Source organism: Phascolarctos cinereus, unplaced genomic scaffold (assembly GCF_003287225.1).
Source record: "Phascolarctos cinereus isolate Bilbo 61053 unplaced genomic scaffold, phaCin_HiC Scaffold_726;HRSCAF=1367, whole genome shotgun sequence".
In the NCBI taxonomy this organism is placed as follows: domain Eukaryota; kingdom Metazoa; phylum Chordata; class Mammalia; order Diprotodontia; family Phascolarctidae; genus Phascolarctos; species Phascolarctos cinereus.
Window position 1 is genome coordinate 283,059,224 of NW_027556098.1, and position 20,847 is coordinate 283,080,070.

Genomic DNA, 20,847 nt, shown 5'->3' on the forward strand with positions numbered 1-20,847 from the left:
CACCTCAGCCTTCACCTTCTTAGTGAAATACAAGGCTACGTTATGTCCTATCAGTGTACGGCATGAGAGTAGAGTAATTTTTAAAGACTTTTCATTTTAAGATTAGGAAAGGAAATAAAAGATAATTTAAGGAATGTATGAAATTTAAAGATGGTATCATCAAATAAATGGAGCCCTGGCAAAAAAAAAAAAAGCTGGACTTTTTTTGACCTCTTGTTTATATATAATGTCCATCCAGTCTAGTAAACATGCCTACTACTTACCAGGCACTGTGCTAATAAGCTTTGGGGATAGAATTAACAAAAGGAAAGACAGTCCCTATGCTCAGGGGGCTCACAGTCTAATATGGGGAGGTTGGAGATCAGGCAGTACCTGGCTCAGGGGCATCTTATTCTGAGGAGCTGAAACCTGGCAAAGCAGCAGATGCAGAGTAGAGTGACAAAAGTTCAGTTTCTGCCCTCTATAATGGAAGGCATTGGAAGGAGTTTTGTATTCTACCCTCTGGCCCTCCAATTAGAGAAGAGAGGAGGCTGAGGGAGGTGGTGGCAGTCAAAGCTTGAATTAGCAGGGGGGTGATGAAGATTAGATGCCCTGGGAAACGCATCTTGTTTAGTGGAGTTGATCAGGCAGAACAACAGTTGCAGAATGGAATGAAAATGATATGTAATATTTTTTTTTGTTCATTGCATTTACATGTTCAGTGGTTATCACATGCAAGTGCCTTGTATTTGTCCTCATCGTTTTGTCTTCAATTTTAGATTCCCAGAAACAAGGGCCTTTTATGTTGGATTCCCAAGAATAGCCTTTTATGTTAGCTTGCTTTGAGTAGTGCCTAGCAAATAAGTGGTTTTTCAAGTAAAGTAAAATAAACATTAACTCCAATTATTATTCTCTTCCTTCTCCCCTACAGATGTCCCAACATCAAGTGCATGCAGTTCAGCAACTAGCCAAGGTGATGGGATGGCAAGTCCTTAGTTTCAGTAATCATGCAGGACTTGGCCCAGTAGAGAGCATTGGCAATGCGTCAGCCATAACTGTGGCATCACCAAGTGGTGACTATGCTATTTCAGGTAATAATAGGTTATAAGTGACTTTAGGTGAAGGTCTAACTTTGTTATGTTGCTGAGCACTTCTTAAATATTGCTATATTTCTCTAGCCACTTAGTATTTACATTGAAAATTATTATGGTTATTAGATCATAAAATTGATAACATGACTTTCAAAACAGCAATACAATGTTTTAGCCTACTCTATCTTTTAAAATCCCTTTTTTCTTTAGGAGGGAGTATATTAAATGTGATCAGTATTTCTCTTCCCTGCAGTGGTGGCTGTTTCTAAGGCTGACTGTTTGACTTTAAAGTTTGTGTTGCTAGATAAGTGCAGAGGAATATTGGTTCCAATTCCATGACTAAAAAAGGAATAAATTACTCACTTCTTAGGGCCATTTTAACTTCACAATGATCATTTCTAGTTTCTGCATTAGTAGTGTGAGAGATTATCAAAATGTTGGTCATTGCTTGGGCTGTCTCCACCAGCATCAGGATATGTGCCAATTGATGTTTTCCCTTTAATTCTTTAGTGATATGAATTTTTAATGAATTTTTATCCTCTGAACTTAGAGTGAAACCTCATTAAGGTTTCCAAACACTAAAAACCACTCTAAGAATATGCATTTAGTTACATAACTACAAATAGCTTTACCTTATATAATAAAATCAGACCTCTTTAGCCACGTTTTTTTGCCTTTACAGTTCTTAAGAAAGTGTATTCACTAGCATCAGTTCTTTTAATTAACTTTTAATATGATGATTTCTTTTACATTTTGTACTCTTATTTAGAACTCTGACTTTTTCTGCAGTTAATTCTATATTTTTTAGATTGTTACTATAAGCTTTTTTTAGTTGGAGGTTTTGGTAAAAATGCATAGAAAATCTAACTTTTATTGGCTAGTTTATTATTTTAAACGTTATATAGTACTTAACTAGGAACAATACCCCTGCATGCCATCATGCGTATAATACAGAAAATGTTGCTGTTGCCGATACTCTCATACACATTGTTTATGTTTGCAGTACGTAATGGCCCTGAGAGCGGGAGCAAGGTCATGGTACAGTTTCCCCGAAGTCAGTGCAAGGACCTCCCCAAAAGTGATGTGCTGCAGGACTGGAAATGGAACCATCTCCGTGGACCTTTTAAGGAAGTTCAGTGGAATAAGATGGAAGGCCGAAACTTTGTGTATAAAATGGAATTGCTTATGTCTGCACTTACCCCTTGTTCATAGTGTGGCTTTTTCTGGAATATTATTTTCTGCTTGGGTTATTTATAATTTTGACTACAAGCTAATGAAGTAAAGTCTTCACATGAAACATTGTTTTTAAAATAAAATAATTGATGAGTTTTTCATAGCATTTTAAAGTTGAAAAGCACTTCATAAGTGTACTTTGAAATGCATGATATGTTCATACAGAGCTTGTGACATCAGTGGTGTTTTTTTAACACAATTTTTTTTAGGGAATACGAAGTGGTTCCTTTTTTTAAAAAAAGTAATTAAAAATACAACTTGTGACTTTGGATATGCTTTTTCCCCCCCTAAACTCATCTTAGTCTTTGCTTCCTATCAAATACAGAGTTATAACACCTGCCTTAGAGCCCTCAAGTGCTTTCTCAGATCCAAGGAAGCTCTTTTCTCACCTGACTGACTTTTCCTAGGTAGACATGATCTAGAAAACTAAAGAAAAAAAGGCTTAAATATAAATTTATTTATTTCTTGGAAATGATTGTACAGTTAAAAAGCCTGTTGTGACTCAGCTTTATCATAAGGATTAAGTTCTACGGAAAGTCATAAGTGTCTGTTGTGTGTGGAAAAACCATTGCCCTCCAGAAAAGGAAGGAAAGCCAAGGGCCGCTGTGGTGTCCTCACCAGTGACCCTGCTACTGCTTTCCCATGTACCTTATTTACACCTATACAGCTTGAGAGACTTGGGGTGAATATCAGGAGGGAGAAGTTATGTGGTCTGTGAGGAGAGATGGGTAGGGTGGTAACAGAAAATTAATTCATCGACGAACAATTTTTATAAGGAACCCACTATGTAACTGAGACTAGACAGTAGCATTATACTAACTAGCTATTTGTCTGACAGAACTATTACCCAGAGACCAATACTGGCATCTGAGGTAGAGTAAGCAAAAAACTCTTTATGTTAAAGAAAGCTAAAACCAGTTGCTACCACTGCTGCCTTCTCATTGATGGGAGCTAAAGAAATCTCATTAACATTTGTTTTGTAGACAAGATACTTGTTTTCAGCTGAAATCTGGGGCAGTCAACAGTCTTCAGAAAGGACCATCACAGAGTTGGAAGGGATGTCAGAGACCATCGACTTCTACCTCTCCTGTCCCTGTGTAGGAATCCCCTCTACAAGTGGTTACACCCACAGTGTTTGTTTAGACTTCCAGGGAGGGGGAATCTTTGATCTCTTGAGGAATCGTTCTACTTTTAAATAACTCTTAGAATCATTAGAAAGTTTTTCCTCAAATCAGGTCTAAATTTGCACCTTTGCAACTTTGTCTTCTATTTCTCATTCTTATTAGGCATCTAGGTGTGGTACAGTGGCCAGAAGTCTACTCTTGGAGTCAGGAAGACCTGAATCCATAACCTGCCTCAGATGCTTACTAGCTGTGTGACTGTGGGCAATTCATTTAACCCCTCAGCCTCAGTTTTCTTATCTGTAAAATGGAGCTAATAGCATTTTCTTCACAGGGCCTTTGTGAGGAGCAAATAACATATAAATACTAGCTTGCTTTTATCTATCTATGTATCTAACCTATCTACCTGCCTCTTTGATCCTCTGGGCCAGCCATAGCATGTCTAATCCCTTTTCCAGGGATTTCCTTTCAACTGTGTAAAGATAGCTTTCATGCTCTCACTCCTTAGGCTTCTCCATTCTAAACACCCCCACTCCACAGGCTGTTCTTCTCTTGTAACCCAGATATGGACTGACTAGGGCTGAGCAAGGACTTTTACCTCCCTAGGCCTGGACACTAGGCCTTTCTACAGCCTCAAGTAGGAACTTAATACAAGATCCAGGTTTGTCTGAGGAGGGACTTTGCCAGTGTTCCCACACTTGGCTGATCCTTGCCAAGGGCTGCTGTTGAGCATCTTCTTTGTGAGGATCCAAAGAAGGATTTTCCATGACCAGCAGGGCTTTCGTTTATTCTGATTGCCTCTCTTTTCTGTTGATACTTTGGATACTTCCTTGTATTTCTCTGGCCAAACACTCTGTACCCACTAGGGACAAGGCTGAATTTTTTCTTTTCCTATAGATTCCGCCCCCCCCCCCCAATGTGTCTGTAGCTTGCTGAGCTCTCTTTTGGACAATTAGGAGATTTCTGACATTCCTGATAAAAACAGAAGCTACCGAGCTCTGTTAGTTTGTGAGTTTTTCAAGCAGGCTGTATCAGCAAGGCTTTACCTGCTGGAGTACTCTGGTTCTGGGTACTACATTTTAGAAAATATTTGAAAAAGTAAGTGGGCCTGGTCCTGGTGTGAGTTAGGAAAAATAGATGGATGGCCTGAGTGCTCTTATGGTACCTTTGAAATGTAAAAAGGCCTTTAGTCCACAGAGTGGAGCCTCTCTAGAGGCTGCTAGGGGCGCAGTGGATGGCGCAGTGAACTTGGTCACAGTAAGACTCCAATTCAAATTGACTTCAGTACTTAGTAGCTATATGATCTTGGGCAAGTTACCAAGCCTCAATTTCCTCAACTGTAAAATGGGAATAATAGCACCTATCTCCCAAGGTGGTTGTGAGCATCAAATGAAATATTATCTGTAAAGTGTTTTAGCACAGTGCCCAGCATGCAATGGACACTATAGAAATGCTTGCTATTAGAGGGTACATAGAGCCTTTCATAGATCTGTGGATCCAAGATATGGGTCTTATCCATAGAAGAGTATGGACAAGAAACACACAGAATGAAAAGATGGATGGATTGCAGTCTGTTCATTAATAGGCTTTACTAGTGGTTAGTCACATAGGAAAAGAAAAAAGTTGGACACCAACTTCATTTTTATTTAATATTTTGACAACACTGCTGTTCATGTCAGAATTTCCTTTATGCTTTTACTAATGCTTAGTACATGGTAAAGTCAATGAGTAGAGGGCAGTGCAGCAGAGTAGACAAAACGTGAGTTGGGAAGACCCGAGTCCAAATACTGGGCCTGATACTTTCTAGCTGTGTGAACTAGGGCAATCACTTTATCTCCCTTAACCAGAATTTCCTTATCTGTGAAGTGGGGAGAATGATCTGTAGAGAAGTGTCAAACACCACTGTCTGCCTGAAACAGCCTTGAGTGTGGGCAGAACCAGAATAAAATGTAATTAGAAAATATTTAACAAAATAAATAAAAATACAATAAAGCATAGATTATACATTTTAAAACCAAGTCAATATATAGCCAGCAGAAATCCTTATGTATAGTTTAGTGACCCCCCTTTTGCTATTTTTTCTTCTTAAGGAGTGTATTTATTTGGATATCAACAGTTGGGAATCAGGCTTTAGGCTTTATTTCCCTCTTTAGCATAGTCCTATCTTTTACAGTATGGAATATAGCTTATGATTTGATTTACTTTTAACAGATAATCTCTAAGACAATATTTTCATGTTGTGGAAAAAGGCAGAATGCCTTCATGAGACAAAAATAGGGACATTTTAAAATGTTAATTTAGGATGGAAAATTTGCATATCACCTGAAACAATTGGAATAAACTCCCTCTCCCCTCCTTCCCCCAAACTGTCTTTCCAACCAAGGGTTATAGATATCTGAACTCCCAAAGTATCAGTGACATTTTTCTGTTCCCATCATGGACTGCTCATTTGACATGGTTCTTGATTATATCCCCCCTTTTCTGCAATATTCCCCCATTCATTCAAAATTCAACATATACTTATTAAGATTCTGCTATGCACACTACTAGGCACTGGGAATATTAAGAGAATAATGAAATAGCTATTGCCCTCAAGGACTTATATTCTTGAGTTCCAGCCTATTGAGAAATTCTTGCATATGATGCTTTATTTTCAAGAATGATGAGCTTTACAAACTTCCTTTGCTTCTGTAATCTGGCTATGAGGTAGTTTAGGATTAAAGTGTGTATTAGTCCTGCTTAGCAGAAAAACGTAGCCTGGAGAAGCGAAATAAATGGAGGCCAGTACTAGGGTTACTGGATCCACAACTTTTGGTTTCCTATTTGTATTACTGAAAACAAGCAGTCTTCTGCAAAAGAGCTATGAAAGTTCCAAATGAACGTTTGTAATGTGGTTCTTTGGAACTTGGAATGCATTTTCTCATAGAAGCAACAATAGAGATCATACTTAAGTTCCCAGGATAACCCACAAAATCTTATTTAACCCCAAATTGAAAGATAAATATTACTAAGAGGTATTATTAGGAGTTCTGCCAATGCAGTCCAATAAAGAAGAAAAAATAACTTTCTTGTGTTAACCCTAAACAAAATTGTTAAATAAGAAGTTAATTGTGAATATCCTCAACAACCCTTTCTATGACTCTTCCAGGGGCAGGTACCTTTTCCCATAGGTGTTCAGTGTCCTCGTGTTGCCCTACTTTTCCCTTCCTTCTTTTCACAGCTTTCCTTTCTTTGCTTCATAAAGCATAACTTCTTGACAATCTCTAAGACTTTTTTCTTTTTACAACAGCTTCCATGACTGAACCAATCAAAGCTGGAAGGGGCCTCAGAGGTCAGAGGATTATTGATTTAAGAGTTGAAAGGGACCCTAGAGGCCATCTAGTTCCACTTCATTTTACAGATGAGAAAATAGGCTCGTGGGGAAGTTGAAAGGTTTGCCTACAGTCACCCAACTAGAGATGGTTTTTATCTAACCTACCACCCAGCCCTGGTTAAGTGCTTATTTAGTCCTTACTTAAAAATGGTAAGGAAAGCTGCCCACTCCACTCTGGACACTGAATTATTACCATATTTTTTCCTTAAATCAAACCAAAGTCTTCAGTTCTGTGACTTCCATTTCCTGCTCCTAGTTTTTCCTTCAGGTCAACAAGTCTAATCACTCTTCCTTATGAAAGCTATTTAAATGCTATTTAAATTAAGATAGTAGTTATATTCCACCCAAATTTTTCTTCTGTAGGCTGAACATTCCCACTTCTTACAGGTTGGGTGATGTCCTTATGTGGACTAATACATCCAGTCCTCATCATCTTGGCCACCCTCCTCAGGCCGCTCTAGCTTGCCAATGTCTTTCCCAAAATGTGGTGCCCAGAACTGAACACAGTATTCCAGAAGTGCTGTGAGCAAGGCAGGACTCTCCTCTGACTTGAGCGCGGTGCCTTTGTCAACGCAGCCCAAGATTACATTAGGTTTCCTTTTTGGCTGCCAAATCACCCTGCTGACTCACATAGAACTTTCATTCTGTTAAAACCTCTTAATGGCTCCGGTTCTGCTTGGGGCAGGGGAGGTGGTGGTTCTTTGTATGTGCAGGTCATTCGAAAATTACAGATTACCTCTATTTTGGGATTACCCTTTCAGGGCCAATGCAATGGGTACAATTTGTACTGAGTGATATATTACAGTGAAGCAGATAATTAGCTAGTATGGGATATGAAGAATGCAGAGAAGTAGGTTCTGTTCCTGGCACAATGTGTTCATGGAGTGTGCAGGCAAATGTGGTGTACACACCAAGTCTGTAGGTCACTTCGGGGTTTTATTTTTGTTTGTGTTTTAATATGGTACTTCCTTCTATATGGGGAAGGTAGGTGACCCAGTGGATAGAGTGCTAGGCCTGTAGTCAGGAAAACTCATCTCAGTGAGTTCAAATCTGGCCCCAGATGTTAGCTGTGTGACCCTGGGTAAGTCACTTCACCCCGTTTGCCTCAGTTCCTCATCTAAAATGAGCTGGAAAAGGAAATGGCAAACCGCGCCAGGATCTTTGCCATGAAAATCCCCTATGAGGTTACACTACTGAAACAACTCGACAACAACAACAACAACTTCCTATGGCCCTATCACGACACTCAAAGCATAGTCTGAGGAGGGTTAGCATGGGGCTGTCCATGTCTTAGCACCAATTCTCCATCTTAATTGGCGTTTTCCTTCAGAGGACATTGTCTATGGACCATTATTGGACTGAAGAGATAACCACGTGGAGTCCTTGGATCAAATTCTGTTGCAAAAGCAGTGACTCACTGTTTAAACCCCAACAAACCCTTCCCCAAGATTTTAGCTGGAGAATGGGAACCGGCTGACGCCCTCTTCATCTAGAGTCCTTCTCCTCCACCTTGGTCAAACCTGTAAATTTTCATGTGTCCCTGGATCACTCATCAGGGATAAAGTTCCCTCTTGTGAAAAAAGATCTGTGCAAAAACATGCTCAAGCTGTGGACGGTGGCAAGGATGGCTGCTTAGTTTTGATTGCTTGTTTCATTTAAAATCATGTCTTTTTTCTCTTGAGGTAGGAATGTCCTTCAGCCCAGGCTTGGCTAACAGTCAATATTTTGCAGCTCAATCTCTTCAGTTGTGCTTTCTGCAAATGAATGACATATTAATTGTGTGAAAAAGGTAGTATATTTAGAGCTTAAACTGTATTAAAAAGTGGTAATTATCGAAACTATCTGGTACTGGCTAAGAAATAGATGGATCAGCAGAACAGAGTAGGCGTACAATACACAGAAGTAAATGATTACAGTAACCTTGTTGTATCAAATATAAAGATTTGAGCGTGTGGGATAAGAATTCACTATGTGGTTTTAAAAAATTGTTGGGAAAACTGGAAAGCAGTCTGGCAGAAATTGGGTGGGTATAGAACATTATCTTATACCATTTACCAAGATAAGGTCAAAGTGGATACATGACCTAGTTATAAAGGGAGACATTGTAAGTAAATTAGAAGAACAAGGAACATATTGCCTATCAGACTAATGAATAAGAGAAGAATTTGTGAATAAGAGAGAGAGAGAATTGTGAGATATAAATGAATCATTTTGATTACATTAAATTAGATTTTAAACAAATAAAATCAATGTAGCCAAGATTAGCAGAAAGCAGAAAATTGGAGGAAAACTTTTATAACAGTTTCTCAGAAAAGGGTCTCATATCTCAAATATGTAGAGAACTTTGTCAAATTTATAAGAATATGAGTCATTCCCCAATTGATAAATAGTCAAAGGATATGAACAGGCAGTTTTTGGATGAAGAAATCAAAGCTATATGTAGTCATATGAAAAAATGCTCTAAATCATTATTGATTAGAGAAATGCAAATTAAAACAACTTTGAGATATCTCATACCTATCAGATTGGCTAAAATGATAGAAGGGAGAAATGACAAAGTTGGAGAGGATGTGGAAAAATTGGAACACTAATACACTGTTGGTGGAGTTGTGAACTGGTCTAACCATTTTGGAGAGCAATCTAGAATTATGTCCAAAGAGTTATAAAACTTGTGTATACCCTTTGACCTAGCGATATCACTATTAGGTCAGTTTCCCAGGGTGATCAGGGGAAAAGGATAGTAACCAGCTCTTTTGTGGTGGTAAAGAACTGGAAATTGAGGGGATTTCCATCAGTCTGAGAATGGCTGAACAAGTTGTGGTATGTGATTATGATGGAATACTACTGTGCTTTAAGAAATGATGAGCAATTTGATTTTAGAAAAACATGAAGACTTGTATGAAATAATGAAGAATGAAATGAGCAGGACTGGGGCAGCTAAATGGCATAGTGGATAGAGTTCTGGCCCTGGAGTCAGGAGGACCTGAGTTCAAATCCGACCTGAGACACTTACTAGCTGTGTGACCCAACGCAAGTCACTTAACCCCAATTTCCTCCAAAAAAAGAAAAAAAGAAAGAAATGAGCAGAACTAAGAGAACATTGTATACAATAACAGCAATATTGTTCTAAGAACAACTGTGAATGACTAAGTTATTCTGAGTATCAGAAATACTCAAATCAACTACAAAGGACCTATGAAAGGAGGTGCTATCCACCTCTGTAGAAAGAACTGATAAATAGAAGTATGCATGATATAGTTTTATGTGCGTGTGTGCGTGTGTGTGTATGTGTGTGTCTACATTTTGAATGGTAGCCTTTTCTACTTTGGGGTGGGGAGGGAGGGAGACAATTTGAAACTTAAAATGTAACAAAAATAAAATTTAAAAAAAAGCTAAAACAAGAAGAGAGAAAATACAATACAGTATTGTAGAGGTCAGCTCAGAGCTGGCCTCTGAGTCAAAGACATGGGTTCAAGTCCTGCCTGTGGCACATGCTGTCTGTGTGTGACCCTGGCCAAGTCACTTAACCTCTTAGTGTGCCAGACTATAAGTTGCACAGAATATACTATTCTAGACTGGTAGAGGAGCTTCCAACACTGATGAAATCATGGGTCTTGGATCCAAAAAATTACCCGAAAACTATGGGAAGATGTTTTTCTCAAATGCCAGAGCTGCCCATTAATGCCAAGGTTGTCCTAGAAAACATGAGGACTCAATGATCACAAGACCCAAGAGAATTCATTACCTTTCAGTTTGTGTCTCCTCTTCCTCTGGAATATGTATGAACACTTATTACAGACCCACATGAGGCTGATTAACACCGTGGCCACAGCACCCAAAAAAGCCAGGACGACTGCCACAAAATGTAGATCTTCATAGAGAATCTCTAAGAGGAGGATGAGGGAGGGAAGAAGGGGAGATCATTTGTCTTAATAGTATGAAATATGCCCAAACACATTCTCTGATAAATTAGATGTGGAAGGACCCTTAGGGGCCTCCTTACCAGATACGTGTAGTACAATAATGCCAAACTGGCTGCTTCCCAGTCCTTCGGTCACAGTGACTGTGTAGTAGCCGGTGTCCCTCACACCTACCCTGAAGAGCTGAATTGAACCATTGTCATATGTACAGACTCGATCCTTATGGCTTTGGGAGACGTTGGCTTGGGTTCCAGGTTGCCACTCCACAATTTTTTGCATCCCCCAGTAAGATGTGTATTTCCACTCAATGGTAGGCACTCCATGGCATGAATATTCAACTGAGAGTAGAATGTCTTGAGCCACTGTGGCATTGATGTTAGGCTGCGGAATGGTCAGTGATACTCCCTGGCCTACAACACAAAACAGGAGATTTGGGAGTTGTGAGGATGAATCTAGAAGGGTAATAGCTTCTATTTATAGATAACATTCTCCAGTTACGAATCACTTTACATACATTATCTAGCTCAATCCTCACAACTACCCTGTGAGATAGGCTGCACAAATTTTATCATTCCCTTATGAGTCAACTCAGTTTCAGAGAGTGACTTGCCCAAGCCCACACTTCTAATAAGGAGACAGAACTGAGATCGATGTTTCACAACTCTGTGTTTAATGTTCTTGTCACTGGGCCAGACTACTACTCAACACAGCCAGAGTGTGGTTAAAGATGCTGGTGGTATAGGGTATGGCAGTCACCAAAACATCAAAGTTGATAAATAGGTCTATGCCAATCCACGAGTGTTTTATTTTATTGAGGTGTGCGTCCACCCTCTACCAAAAGAAATCACAACCACTGTGTATCTTAGGAGATGGCATTCATGAGTTTCTGTGGCCAAAAGAATTTATCCCCTGGTGGCCACCTTTCATGTGATAAGTCTTTCCAAACTTAGCGAGGCTGGTCCTCAATAAACAAGACATTTTGAGTCTAAATGGGAAACTTTCCCAGTTCCACAGGACTTGTTAAACCTTGTGGCTCCTTAGCCTAACCCTTGAGATCTCAGATTAACCTTATGGAAATTCCCACACTCTTATGAGACATTAAAGAATGTTTTTAATGGAGAAAAGAGGATTAATCTTTTGGCAAAATTGTGAATTATAAAGTTTTGTTTGTTTGTTTTCAGGATTCTCTCTCACCCATAGGGGCCCAGTCCTCCCAAAGCCATTAACCTCCCAAAGTCACATATACTTTCTGGGCCTCAGTTTCCCCATCAGCAAAACGAAAGCCTCATATTGGTCCCCAGAGGGTTAGAGCCAAGCACTACTACACCTCACCCAGCATCTAGCGGCAAACCATTCTCTGGATTCTTTCTTCCTCCCTTGTACATATCTATCTGTGTCTTATTCCTTACTAGGTGATAAAACTAGAGCTTAAATGCTAAATAAATTTCATGTTGAAGTGCTAATCACTTCATGTTCCCAGAAAACATATTTATATTCTAGCTAGGGCTGTCAATTCATTAAATTGAGAGAGTGAATAATGTGTGGGGATTTCTCACACTGCGGTAGACCAGTAATGAAATATTTTTGGGTTGGGAAAGTTTTCAGCACCCACAAATTATACTATAATATTGGTGGCACCAGCACAATTTGTGGGCAATGTCCTGACCTAAGAATTTATATTAGTGCGGGCGAAGGGCCTGGTTTGGTAACATAGCAACCTATAGGCACTCAATGGAATCAGACTCTTTGGAGCAGAAGGGACCTTAGAGGTTACCCAGACCAATCCCTTTATATTACTGATGAAGAAACTGAGGTTCAGAGAAATAAGTGAGATTCTTTGACATTATGCAGCTGTTTAATAGAAGAGTCAAAAGCTGAAGCCAGTTCTCCCAATTGCCAGCACCATCCCCTTTACTCCTTACTATACATACCAGGTTACTATACCTTAGTATTTTTTTATTCCTTCTCATACAGTATAGCCCTTCAAGCATGTGAAGATAACCGTCTTCTCTACTGTAAGCTAAACAGTAGCCTATTTCTTAAGATACTTGCTTTTCAGATCTCTCACTGTAATTCCTAATTAAATTACCATTGTTCCTCATGTCAGAACAAAGCCAGAAAGCAAGATCTGTAGATTAGAATCACACAACGTTAAAGATGAATGAGACCTTTGAGGTCATCTAGTCAATCTGTTCACTTCCCTTATTTTACAGGTAAGGTAACTTGAGTTCCAGTTACCTTATCTTTGCCCCCCAGGATTCTTTCATCCTCTTTCCCCCTCCCCTCCCGCGGCAAGGATTCTTTTTCATCCCTAGGGGCCCAGTCCTTCAAAAGCCACCAAACCTAAGGCAAGTCACATATACTCTCTGGGCCTCAATTTCCTCATCAGCAGTTGACTTGACCAAGGTTAACCGTAATGGAAGAGCTGAGACTTGATCACAGAGCTTCTGACTCTAAGTCCAGTACTTTTTCTGCTACACCACAAATCCAGGTGGAAGGGATAAAAATGAAAAGAGAAAGACTTATTTCCATGTCAACAAAAAGAAGGAATGGTGAGATGTTTTCTAGTCACGACAGGGTAGCTGGGGAGGAATATAAATTTAGAGCTTGGTGGGATCTGAAAAAACCCAACCTTCCCCCTAATTTTACAGATGGGAAAACTAAAGCCTAGAAAGGTGAAATAATCTGTCCATGGGTCAGCTAGATAGTAGGTGGCAAAGTCAAGATTCGAACCCAGGTCCACTGACTCTAAATCAAGTGCTTTTTCCATTGTAGTACAGAGATGGCCTTGAACAATTAATAAAGTAATCCCTAGAATTGGTACATATTTTCTCTCCTCTGCCCCTAGGCCATTTACTTGTGAGAACATTATATTATACCTATTTGTTGTGTGTAGGTCATAAAAATGAGTGTGGTTCCTAGACAATTAAATTGTCTGTCAATTGCTAAAGCAACTGATTTAATGAGTAATCCACTCCACTGTCTTTGAAGTGCTGTGAAGTCAGACTTAGAGAAGGGGAGAAAAACCTCCCACGTGTGAATTTTTTGTATTTACACCTACTTCTGATTTTTATCTAGTTCAAGGGTTCTTCTCACTAGACCAGTTAGACAAAGAAAGAAGAAACAGGAAAACAGGCTGTGTTTTACTTTAAAGCTTTATAGGAAGAGGGATGGAACAGTTTCCCACTTATTTCTCAGATGAGGCAATAATAATAATAATAATAATAATAGTATAATTGCTAGCATTTATATGTCACTTTAAAGGTTGCAGAACAACCCTGTGAGGTTGTTATTTTACAGATGAGGAAACCTAGGCTAATGGAGGAAGCAAAGTGATGTCCAGGGTCACCCAGCTAATCAGGTCTTCCTGACTCTAGGTTTAACAATGTAGCTTCTGCACTTAGCAAGTTGCCGCTAAGAAATAGCTTTGGTAATACATCTTGAAGAGTTAGGTAGACTACAGCACTTGGCAAAATATTTGGAGGGTAGGGGGAGCAACAAGCCTTGTGATTCCATTAGTTTAAGGAGCAACTAGTCCTGGTTTACCATTAACTAATAATAATAGCAAAGGTAAACTAGGTGGTGCAGTGGACAGAGTGCAGGCCCTGGAGTCAGGAATACCAGGGTTCAAATCCAGCCTCAGACACTTATTAGCTATGTGTCCCTGGGCAAGTCATTTAACCCTGTTTGCCTCAGTTTCCTTATCTGTAAAATGAGCTGGAGAAGGAAATGGCAAACCACTCCAGTATCTTTGCCAAGAAAACCCCAAATAGGGTCACAAAGAGTTGGCCATAACTGAAACTACTCAACAGCAACAATAATAGCTAACGTTTGTATGGTGCTTTAAGATTCACAAACCACTTTACATATATGTTAATTCATTTACTCCTCATGACAACCCTAACTGTGAGGGAGGTGCTATTATTATCCTCATTTTCCAGATGAGTAAACAGAGACAGAGAGAAATTTAAACGGCTTGCCCAGCCAGAGTCACACAGCTATTGAGTGTCGGAGGCAGGATTCAATCATAGGTCTTTCTGACTCCAGGTTCTGTACTCTGTGTTTCACCACGCAGCTGCCTCTGTTCCTGTAACTTCTCTTAGGCCTCAGAACCCTCATCTGTGAAATAAGGAAGTTAGTCAAAAATAAGGGTTCTTAAAGTTTTTCTGTGTTAAGGACTCCTCTGGCACTTGGGTGAAACCTATGGACCCCTTCTCAGAATAATGTTTGCTGCCTACATTCATAGTTGAAGGAAATGCTAAATTTCAGCTTGAGCTTAGTAAAAATAAAGATGTAATTGTTTCCCTGTCCAAGTTTATGGGCTCTCTGAAATCTATCTATGGACTCCAGGTTATGAACCGCTGGTCTAGAAGATCTCTAAGGGTCCGTGAAACTCAAAAAAATGCTATGACTCTAAAAGCAAGCTTTATTGACTCCACAATTTTGTTGAGGGATGGCCAAGTCCAGACCTAGATTGTAAATGCCACAAGGGCAAGTATTGTCTTATCTAAACTGTGCATCTCAAGTAATTGCCTCACTACCCCTCCCTGCTTCTGAACATACCAGGTGCTAATATTTGTTGTTAAATGACTCAATGAATCAATAGCTTACCCTCCTATCCCCTAAGAGTATTTAACAGCACTGTCCCTGGCTAATGAGGAAAGCCTTCTGTCACTGAATAAGGCCATATTCAGGCAGGAGACACATATAGGCCAGCGTCTAAGTGATGAGTGAGCACCTAAAGATGGCTTATGAGCAAAGTTCATGAAATTCAGTGTGCGACTGTTATGATATTTATTATTGACCTAGTATGCTTCTATCAGCAATTATTAAGTACTTACTGTGTGCCAGCACCATGCCAACTTAACATAAGCAAAATGCCTTTTACCCTAAGTATTGCAGATACCATATCTCCTGGGGACAAGCCTGCTGAGAGCCTGGCAGCTGAGTGTGGGGAGGAAGAAGGAAGTTATTTAAAAATGCAAGGAGCTGATTTCACATTTTCTTACCCAGATTGGCCCTTGACTTTCACCCCACCTTTCTTCCTGATAACAGAGGGCAAATGCCACAGGACTGAAAAAGCTTCTAGTTTGTGCTCAAGACAAAGACACAGCTGGGAAAGCTGAAAGCTTCTCAATCCTTAGTTCAATGGTTTATCCAGGGGTGGGGAACCTGTGGCCTCGAGGTCACATGTGGCCCTCTAGGTCCTCAAGTACAGCCCTTCGACTGAATTCAAACTTCACAGAACAAATCCCCTTAATAAAAGGATTTGTTCTTGGACTCAGTCAAGAGGCTGCACCAAACTTTATCCATCACTCTATGGCCCAAGCAGCAAGTGGTCCTCCTGGGTGGGTGGGAGGGAAACTCCCTATCTGCCCCCACATCCTGTTTAATGGCCTTAGGAAGGTGCAGTTAAAAAAGATGGTGATATGTTGCCTAAGTGTTAGCAAGAGAGAAAGAGCCAGGTTCCCAGACACAGGTTTAGCCAGTGAGTGGCAGGCTGGCTCTCTCCATCCAGTTTCTGTGTTGTCACATTCTACCCAGGCAATCACCCCTCTTGCTCCTTCCCCAAAGACTTAAAAGTACCCCTATGCAAGGAGTCTTCCCTCCTTTCAGTTTGATAATCCATCAGTGTAAATCTGCCCCTGAGTGTTCCATGGCAGAACAGGGAACTCAGTAGCATTGTATGCTGGCTACTAACCAGACCTAAGAATTGCAGAATCATAGAACCTGAGAGCTGGAAGGGTCTTCAGAATACAACCCATTCTTGAAAAGGAAGTGGCTGCCACAGTGCCCCTGACAAATGATCACCCAACATTCACTTGAAGACTTCTGTCAATGGGGAAGTCACTACCATCTGTTGAGTCAATCCATTTCCATATGAGACAGTTTTAATTGTAAGAAAGAGTTGTTCTTGAATTAGGTCAAAGTTTACCTTTCCGTAATTTCCACCCATTGCTGAGAAATGCTATGACTGACCTGTGCTGATGAATATGGCTCCCTGGGTCATGAGAGGGTATGACTGGGAGAACCTCAGCCAAGGCTAAGTATACTCAGTAGGAGGAAGAGAGAGCCCAAGGGTATGGCTGGGAATTAGTTAACCCCAGGGCTAAGAGCTTCTAAAATGTGAGCAAAGTTATATTCTGAGTCTTTCAACTGTTCACATGAATTAAAACTCCTCTAATTCCCCCCTCCCCAGCCTTGTGGTTGGGGTTAAGTTTGGGGACAGGGATGAATAAAACAATAAATGGGAAAAAAAAGAAAAATCATTTATTAGGATCATAGTCCAATCTAGAGCAGGAAGGTACCACAGAGACCAGCTACTCCAGCTCCATCATTTGACAGATGAGGAAAGTGAGGTTCAGAGAAGGCTAAAGTTCAGATGCTTGCCTAAGGTCATAGAGGTAGAAGTAGAACTTAAACCCAAGTAATGTGATTCCAGACCCACTATACTTCCCACTGTAATCATGCTGCTGACTACTATGTGCCCTTATTAAGCACTCACTGTGTGCCTGTAAGTCAATTAGCATTTATTATGCACCTATTGTGTGCCAGGTACTGGTCTAAGTGCCGGGGATACACAGAAATGTAAAAGACTGTCCCTGCCCGCAAGAAGTGAGCAATTTGCTGGGAGAGACAACTAGGTACAAACAAGATATATGTGAGATAAAATGGGGATCATCTCAGAGGGAAAGCTTTAAGATCAAGGAGGACTGGGAGAAGTTTCTTTTTTAAAAAATCAGTTTATTTTTACTTTTCAACATTCATTTCCATAAGCTTTTGAGTTTTGCATTTTCTCCCCTTCCCTCTCCTCCTCTCTCCCCAAGATGATGTGTAATCTGATATAGGCTGTACATATACATTCATATGTCATGTTGCAAAGAAGAATTAGAACCAACAGAGAAACCATGAGAAAGAACAAACAAAATAAAACAGAAGACAAAGAGCAAATAGTATGCTTCAATCTGCATTTCAGACTCCATAGTTCTTTGGGAAAAATTTCTTGCAGAAGATGGGATTTTAGTTGAGACTTGAAGGAAGCCAGGAGATGGAGATGGGGATGGAGAGCATTCCAGGCATGGGGGACAGCCAGGGAAAACACTTGGAGTGGGGAGATGTGTCACATTTGTGAAGTAGCAAGGAGTCTGTGTAGGGCCATTGGATTACAGAATAGGTATAAGAATAAAGGGAAGATTGGCGAGGGCCAGCTTGTGAAGGGCTTTGCATGCCAAACAGAGGATTTTATATTTGATCCTACGAGTCCCAGGGAGCCTGTGGAGTTTACTGAATGGGGGGAGGATATGATTAGACCTACATTTTAGGAAGATCACTTTGACACCTGAGTGGAAGATGGATTGGAGAGTCCAGACTTGAGACCCACAGACCTGCCAGTGGGCTGATGCAATAATCAAGGTGTGAAGTGATGAGGGCCTGCACCAGCGTGCTGGCAGTGTCAGAAGAGAAAGCCAGGTGCAGTGTGTGTGGTCCACTGGGATACCAATATCAAGTGAGACAATCTCTTCCCTTAAGGAGCTTACATTTTAATACACACATAAGAGGAGTAATGACCAGAAAGGGAGTTTTAGTCTGGTAAGTTACAGGGATTGTGAGGGGAGCCACAAAGCAACAGATTGTCACTGTCCTTTCTATTGGCTGTGGTGGGATTGCTTAGATTACTCTTCCCAGATTAATTCATGGACTGGGGGAGTGGGGAAATGTGTGTAGGGTCATAGGGCAGATCACAAGATGGGAGGACCTGATTTCTAGACTGGGATGTGAAACTGTGATAATGGGTTGGGTAAATTTCCACTTACTCATTCACCAATCAGTATAGTTCAACTCTCCCCCTACCCCCAACTCAATACCTCCCCAAAGTTCCAAGCTCAATGGATTAACTCTCTTAGAGAGGTGGAATCTGGTTTTTGGAGCTCTGTCTGAAAGGCCTTTGATCCAGGTGGGGAGAAGCGCACGGACTGTGTAGATGGCAAGGTGACCAACTGAGTATGTATGCCCTGGTTTTTTACTGTATGGCCACACTGAATGGAAGTTATAAGAGACAGATACATCCCTGGAAGGGCTTGTGATTAGAGTCTAGCACAAGCTCTACAGTTAACTGGCATGGTCCACTGGAGAGTACTGGACCTGGAGCCAGAAGATATGGATTGAACTCTGGGCTCTGATTATGGGCAGTTCACTTAACTTCTCTGAAGCTCAGTTTTCTCATCCATAAAATGGGGCAGGGGAAGTGACACTTATGTTTCCTAATTTGCAGGGTTTATTTTGAGGGAAAGCACCTCATAAACCTTAGGGTGCCATAGAAATGGAAGCTGGTACTGCTCAGCTTAACCATGACTTGTTTTTCCTCCCCATCAATCCAAATCCAACTTGTTCTTCAAGGCCCACATGGAGCCTACCTCAACTGGAAACCTTCACCAAGAGCCTTTCCTGATTTCTCCATCCTCAGGAACCTCATTATTCACCATAGGTACCACTCCTGTTAGCATTTGATGATATATATGCCCATTTTGTCTCTTCCACCAGAATGTAAGCTACTCAGAGAACTGGTTTTAGACTATTCTGATATCCTTCAGAGCAGCAAATAATATCAAGTCCATAGTTGTTACTCAACAGGTATTATTGATTTGAGATCCAGCCAACAGAACACTCTCAGGGTTGCAATATGTGCCAGTGAGTGTTATAAGTATGGTGATTATATATTCAAAAAATGGGAGATGATCTCCCCATAACAAGGGAAAAACACATACTTTTAATCAGGATTTTAAAAAGGAATATCCTTTCTCATCAGATCCTGTGTCTCCATTTGGGGTTCAGAAGAGAGCTATACCTGAATGAGACTCTCTTCTGCAATATACCAGCAAGTGGTTTTCTAGACATCAATCAATCAGCACTTATTAAATACCTACTACATGACAGGCAGACATCTAGACTTTATTAGAAGACCTCCAGGGAGAGAGGACTCCTTACCTTGAGTAGTAGTCAAGGACTTCTGGGTCATGTGACCACAAAATGGAGGATGAGACATTTTCTCTGATACTCATGACCTCTCAAACTTCTCTAAAATAGAAATTATGTACCAGAGATAAAGCAATTTCAACTGTCTCCATGCTCTAGGACCCCAGGAACCCAAAGACAGCAAAAACTCCATGAACTAACACCGAATTGGTGCTTATTCAGTATCCCATCCTCCCACCATTCTCCATGCTTCTGGAAGCAAGTCTGCACAAGCTGAACCAATTCATTGGCTTATAACAGAACACAGCTCCACCCCCTGAATCCCTCTCCCTCTTTCCAATACTTTGGAGATCCAAACTCCAAAGTGAATAAATTTGCTGAGGCCACAATAGCCAGCACCACAGTAGCATTCTGTGCTGCAACAGAAAGTAGAGGAGCAAAGGGAGTGGTGTAGGATGTGTGTCTGGGCTTGTAATAAGAGTTTAACTCTATACCTTGACTCCCACATCCTACCAGGGCCGTGAAGATCTCAAATGCAAATTGCAGAAATTTTCCCAGACTACGATAGTAGCAGTACAGCAATGCTCTGTACCACTGGGCCAAGGACTGAGGAACAGAGGGAATGGGGCAGGACACTATGTGTGGGTGGCTGCATGACACTCCACTAAGACTGATAGAAAGGTTCAAACATTCAGAGGGGCCATTTCTGTCCCTCAAAAGTCACCCGGAGTAAAGACTGAGGCTGGTGAACTGTGAATTGCCCAATATGAGAGGAAATTCAGAAGCTTTGATATCCAGCCCCCAGAGAAACTATCCTCAAAAGGGAAGGAGTCAGACAGTGGGCAATAGAGGACAATAAGGAAAAAAATAAAAAGACTTCTCAGGAGGAAGAAAACTCAAAAACCTTGAGGATAAGCAGATAAACCAACAGGGAAGACATTAACAGCAGAAGGAAATATGGCATCCATAACTAGTAAACAAGTTCAGACATCTATGAATAAATGCTACATAACAAAGGAAAATAATTCAACACCTGATTAGGCAGTGGGTATTCTGTGGATTTCGATGAAAGCCTAGAACAACAACAGTGATTTAAGAGAGAAATGAGAATTGCAAGAACAAAATTTGTAGCCTACGTAGCAGAAATAATTGCCAGA

General features: G+C 40.6%; 2 protein-coding genes across 3 annotated transcripts in view; one reads left to right on the forward strand and one right to left on the reverse strand.

Annotated features, from left to right (window-relative positions):
• The window catches only part of MED17 (mediator complex subunit 17), a 33,958-nt gene extending 31,391 nt beyond the window's left edge, over positions 1 to 2,567 (forward strand). For both annotated transcript variants that reach the window (XM_021000542.2, XM_078147148.1), the window contains exons 11-12: positions 911 to 1,070; positions 2,074 to 2,567. In XM_021000542.2, coding sequence (XP_020856201.1) covers positions 911 to 1,070; positions 2,074 to 2,282 — 369 coding nt within the window. In that variant the 3' untranslated portion in view covers positions 2,283 to 2,567. The remainder of the gene's footprint in view (positions 1 to 910; positions 1,071 to 2,073) is intronic.
• Positions 2,568 to 5,047: 2,480 nt separating this feature from the next.
• Positions 5,048 to 20,847, reverse strand: part of VSTM5 (V-set and transmembrane domain containing 5) — a 36,342-nt gene continuing 20,542 nt past the window's right edge. The window contains exons 2-4 of the mRNA XM_021000549.2: positions 10,801 to 11,127; positions 10,543 to 10,683; positions 5,048 to 8,551 (exon numbers count right to left, since the gene is read on the reverse strand). Of these exons, the coding sequence (XP_020856208.1) occupies positions 8,508 to 8,551; positions 10,543 to 10,683; positions 10,801 to 11,127 (512 nt within the window). The 3' untranslated portion in view covers positions 5,048 to 8,507. The remainder of the gene's footprint in view (positions 8,552 to 10,542; positions 10,684 to 10,800; positions 11,128 to 20,847) is intronic.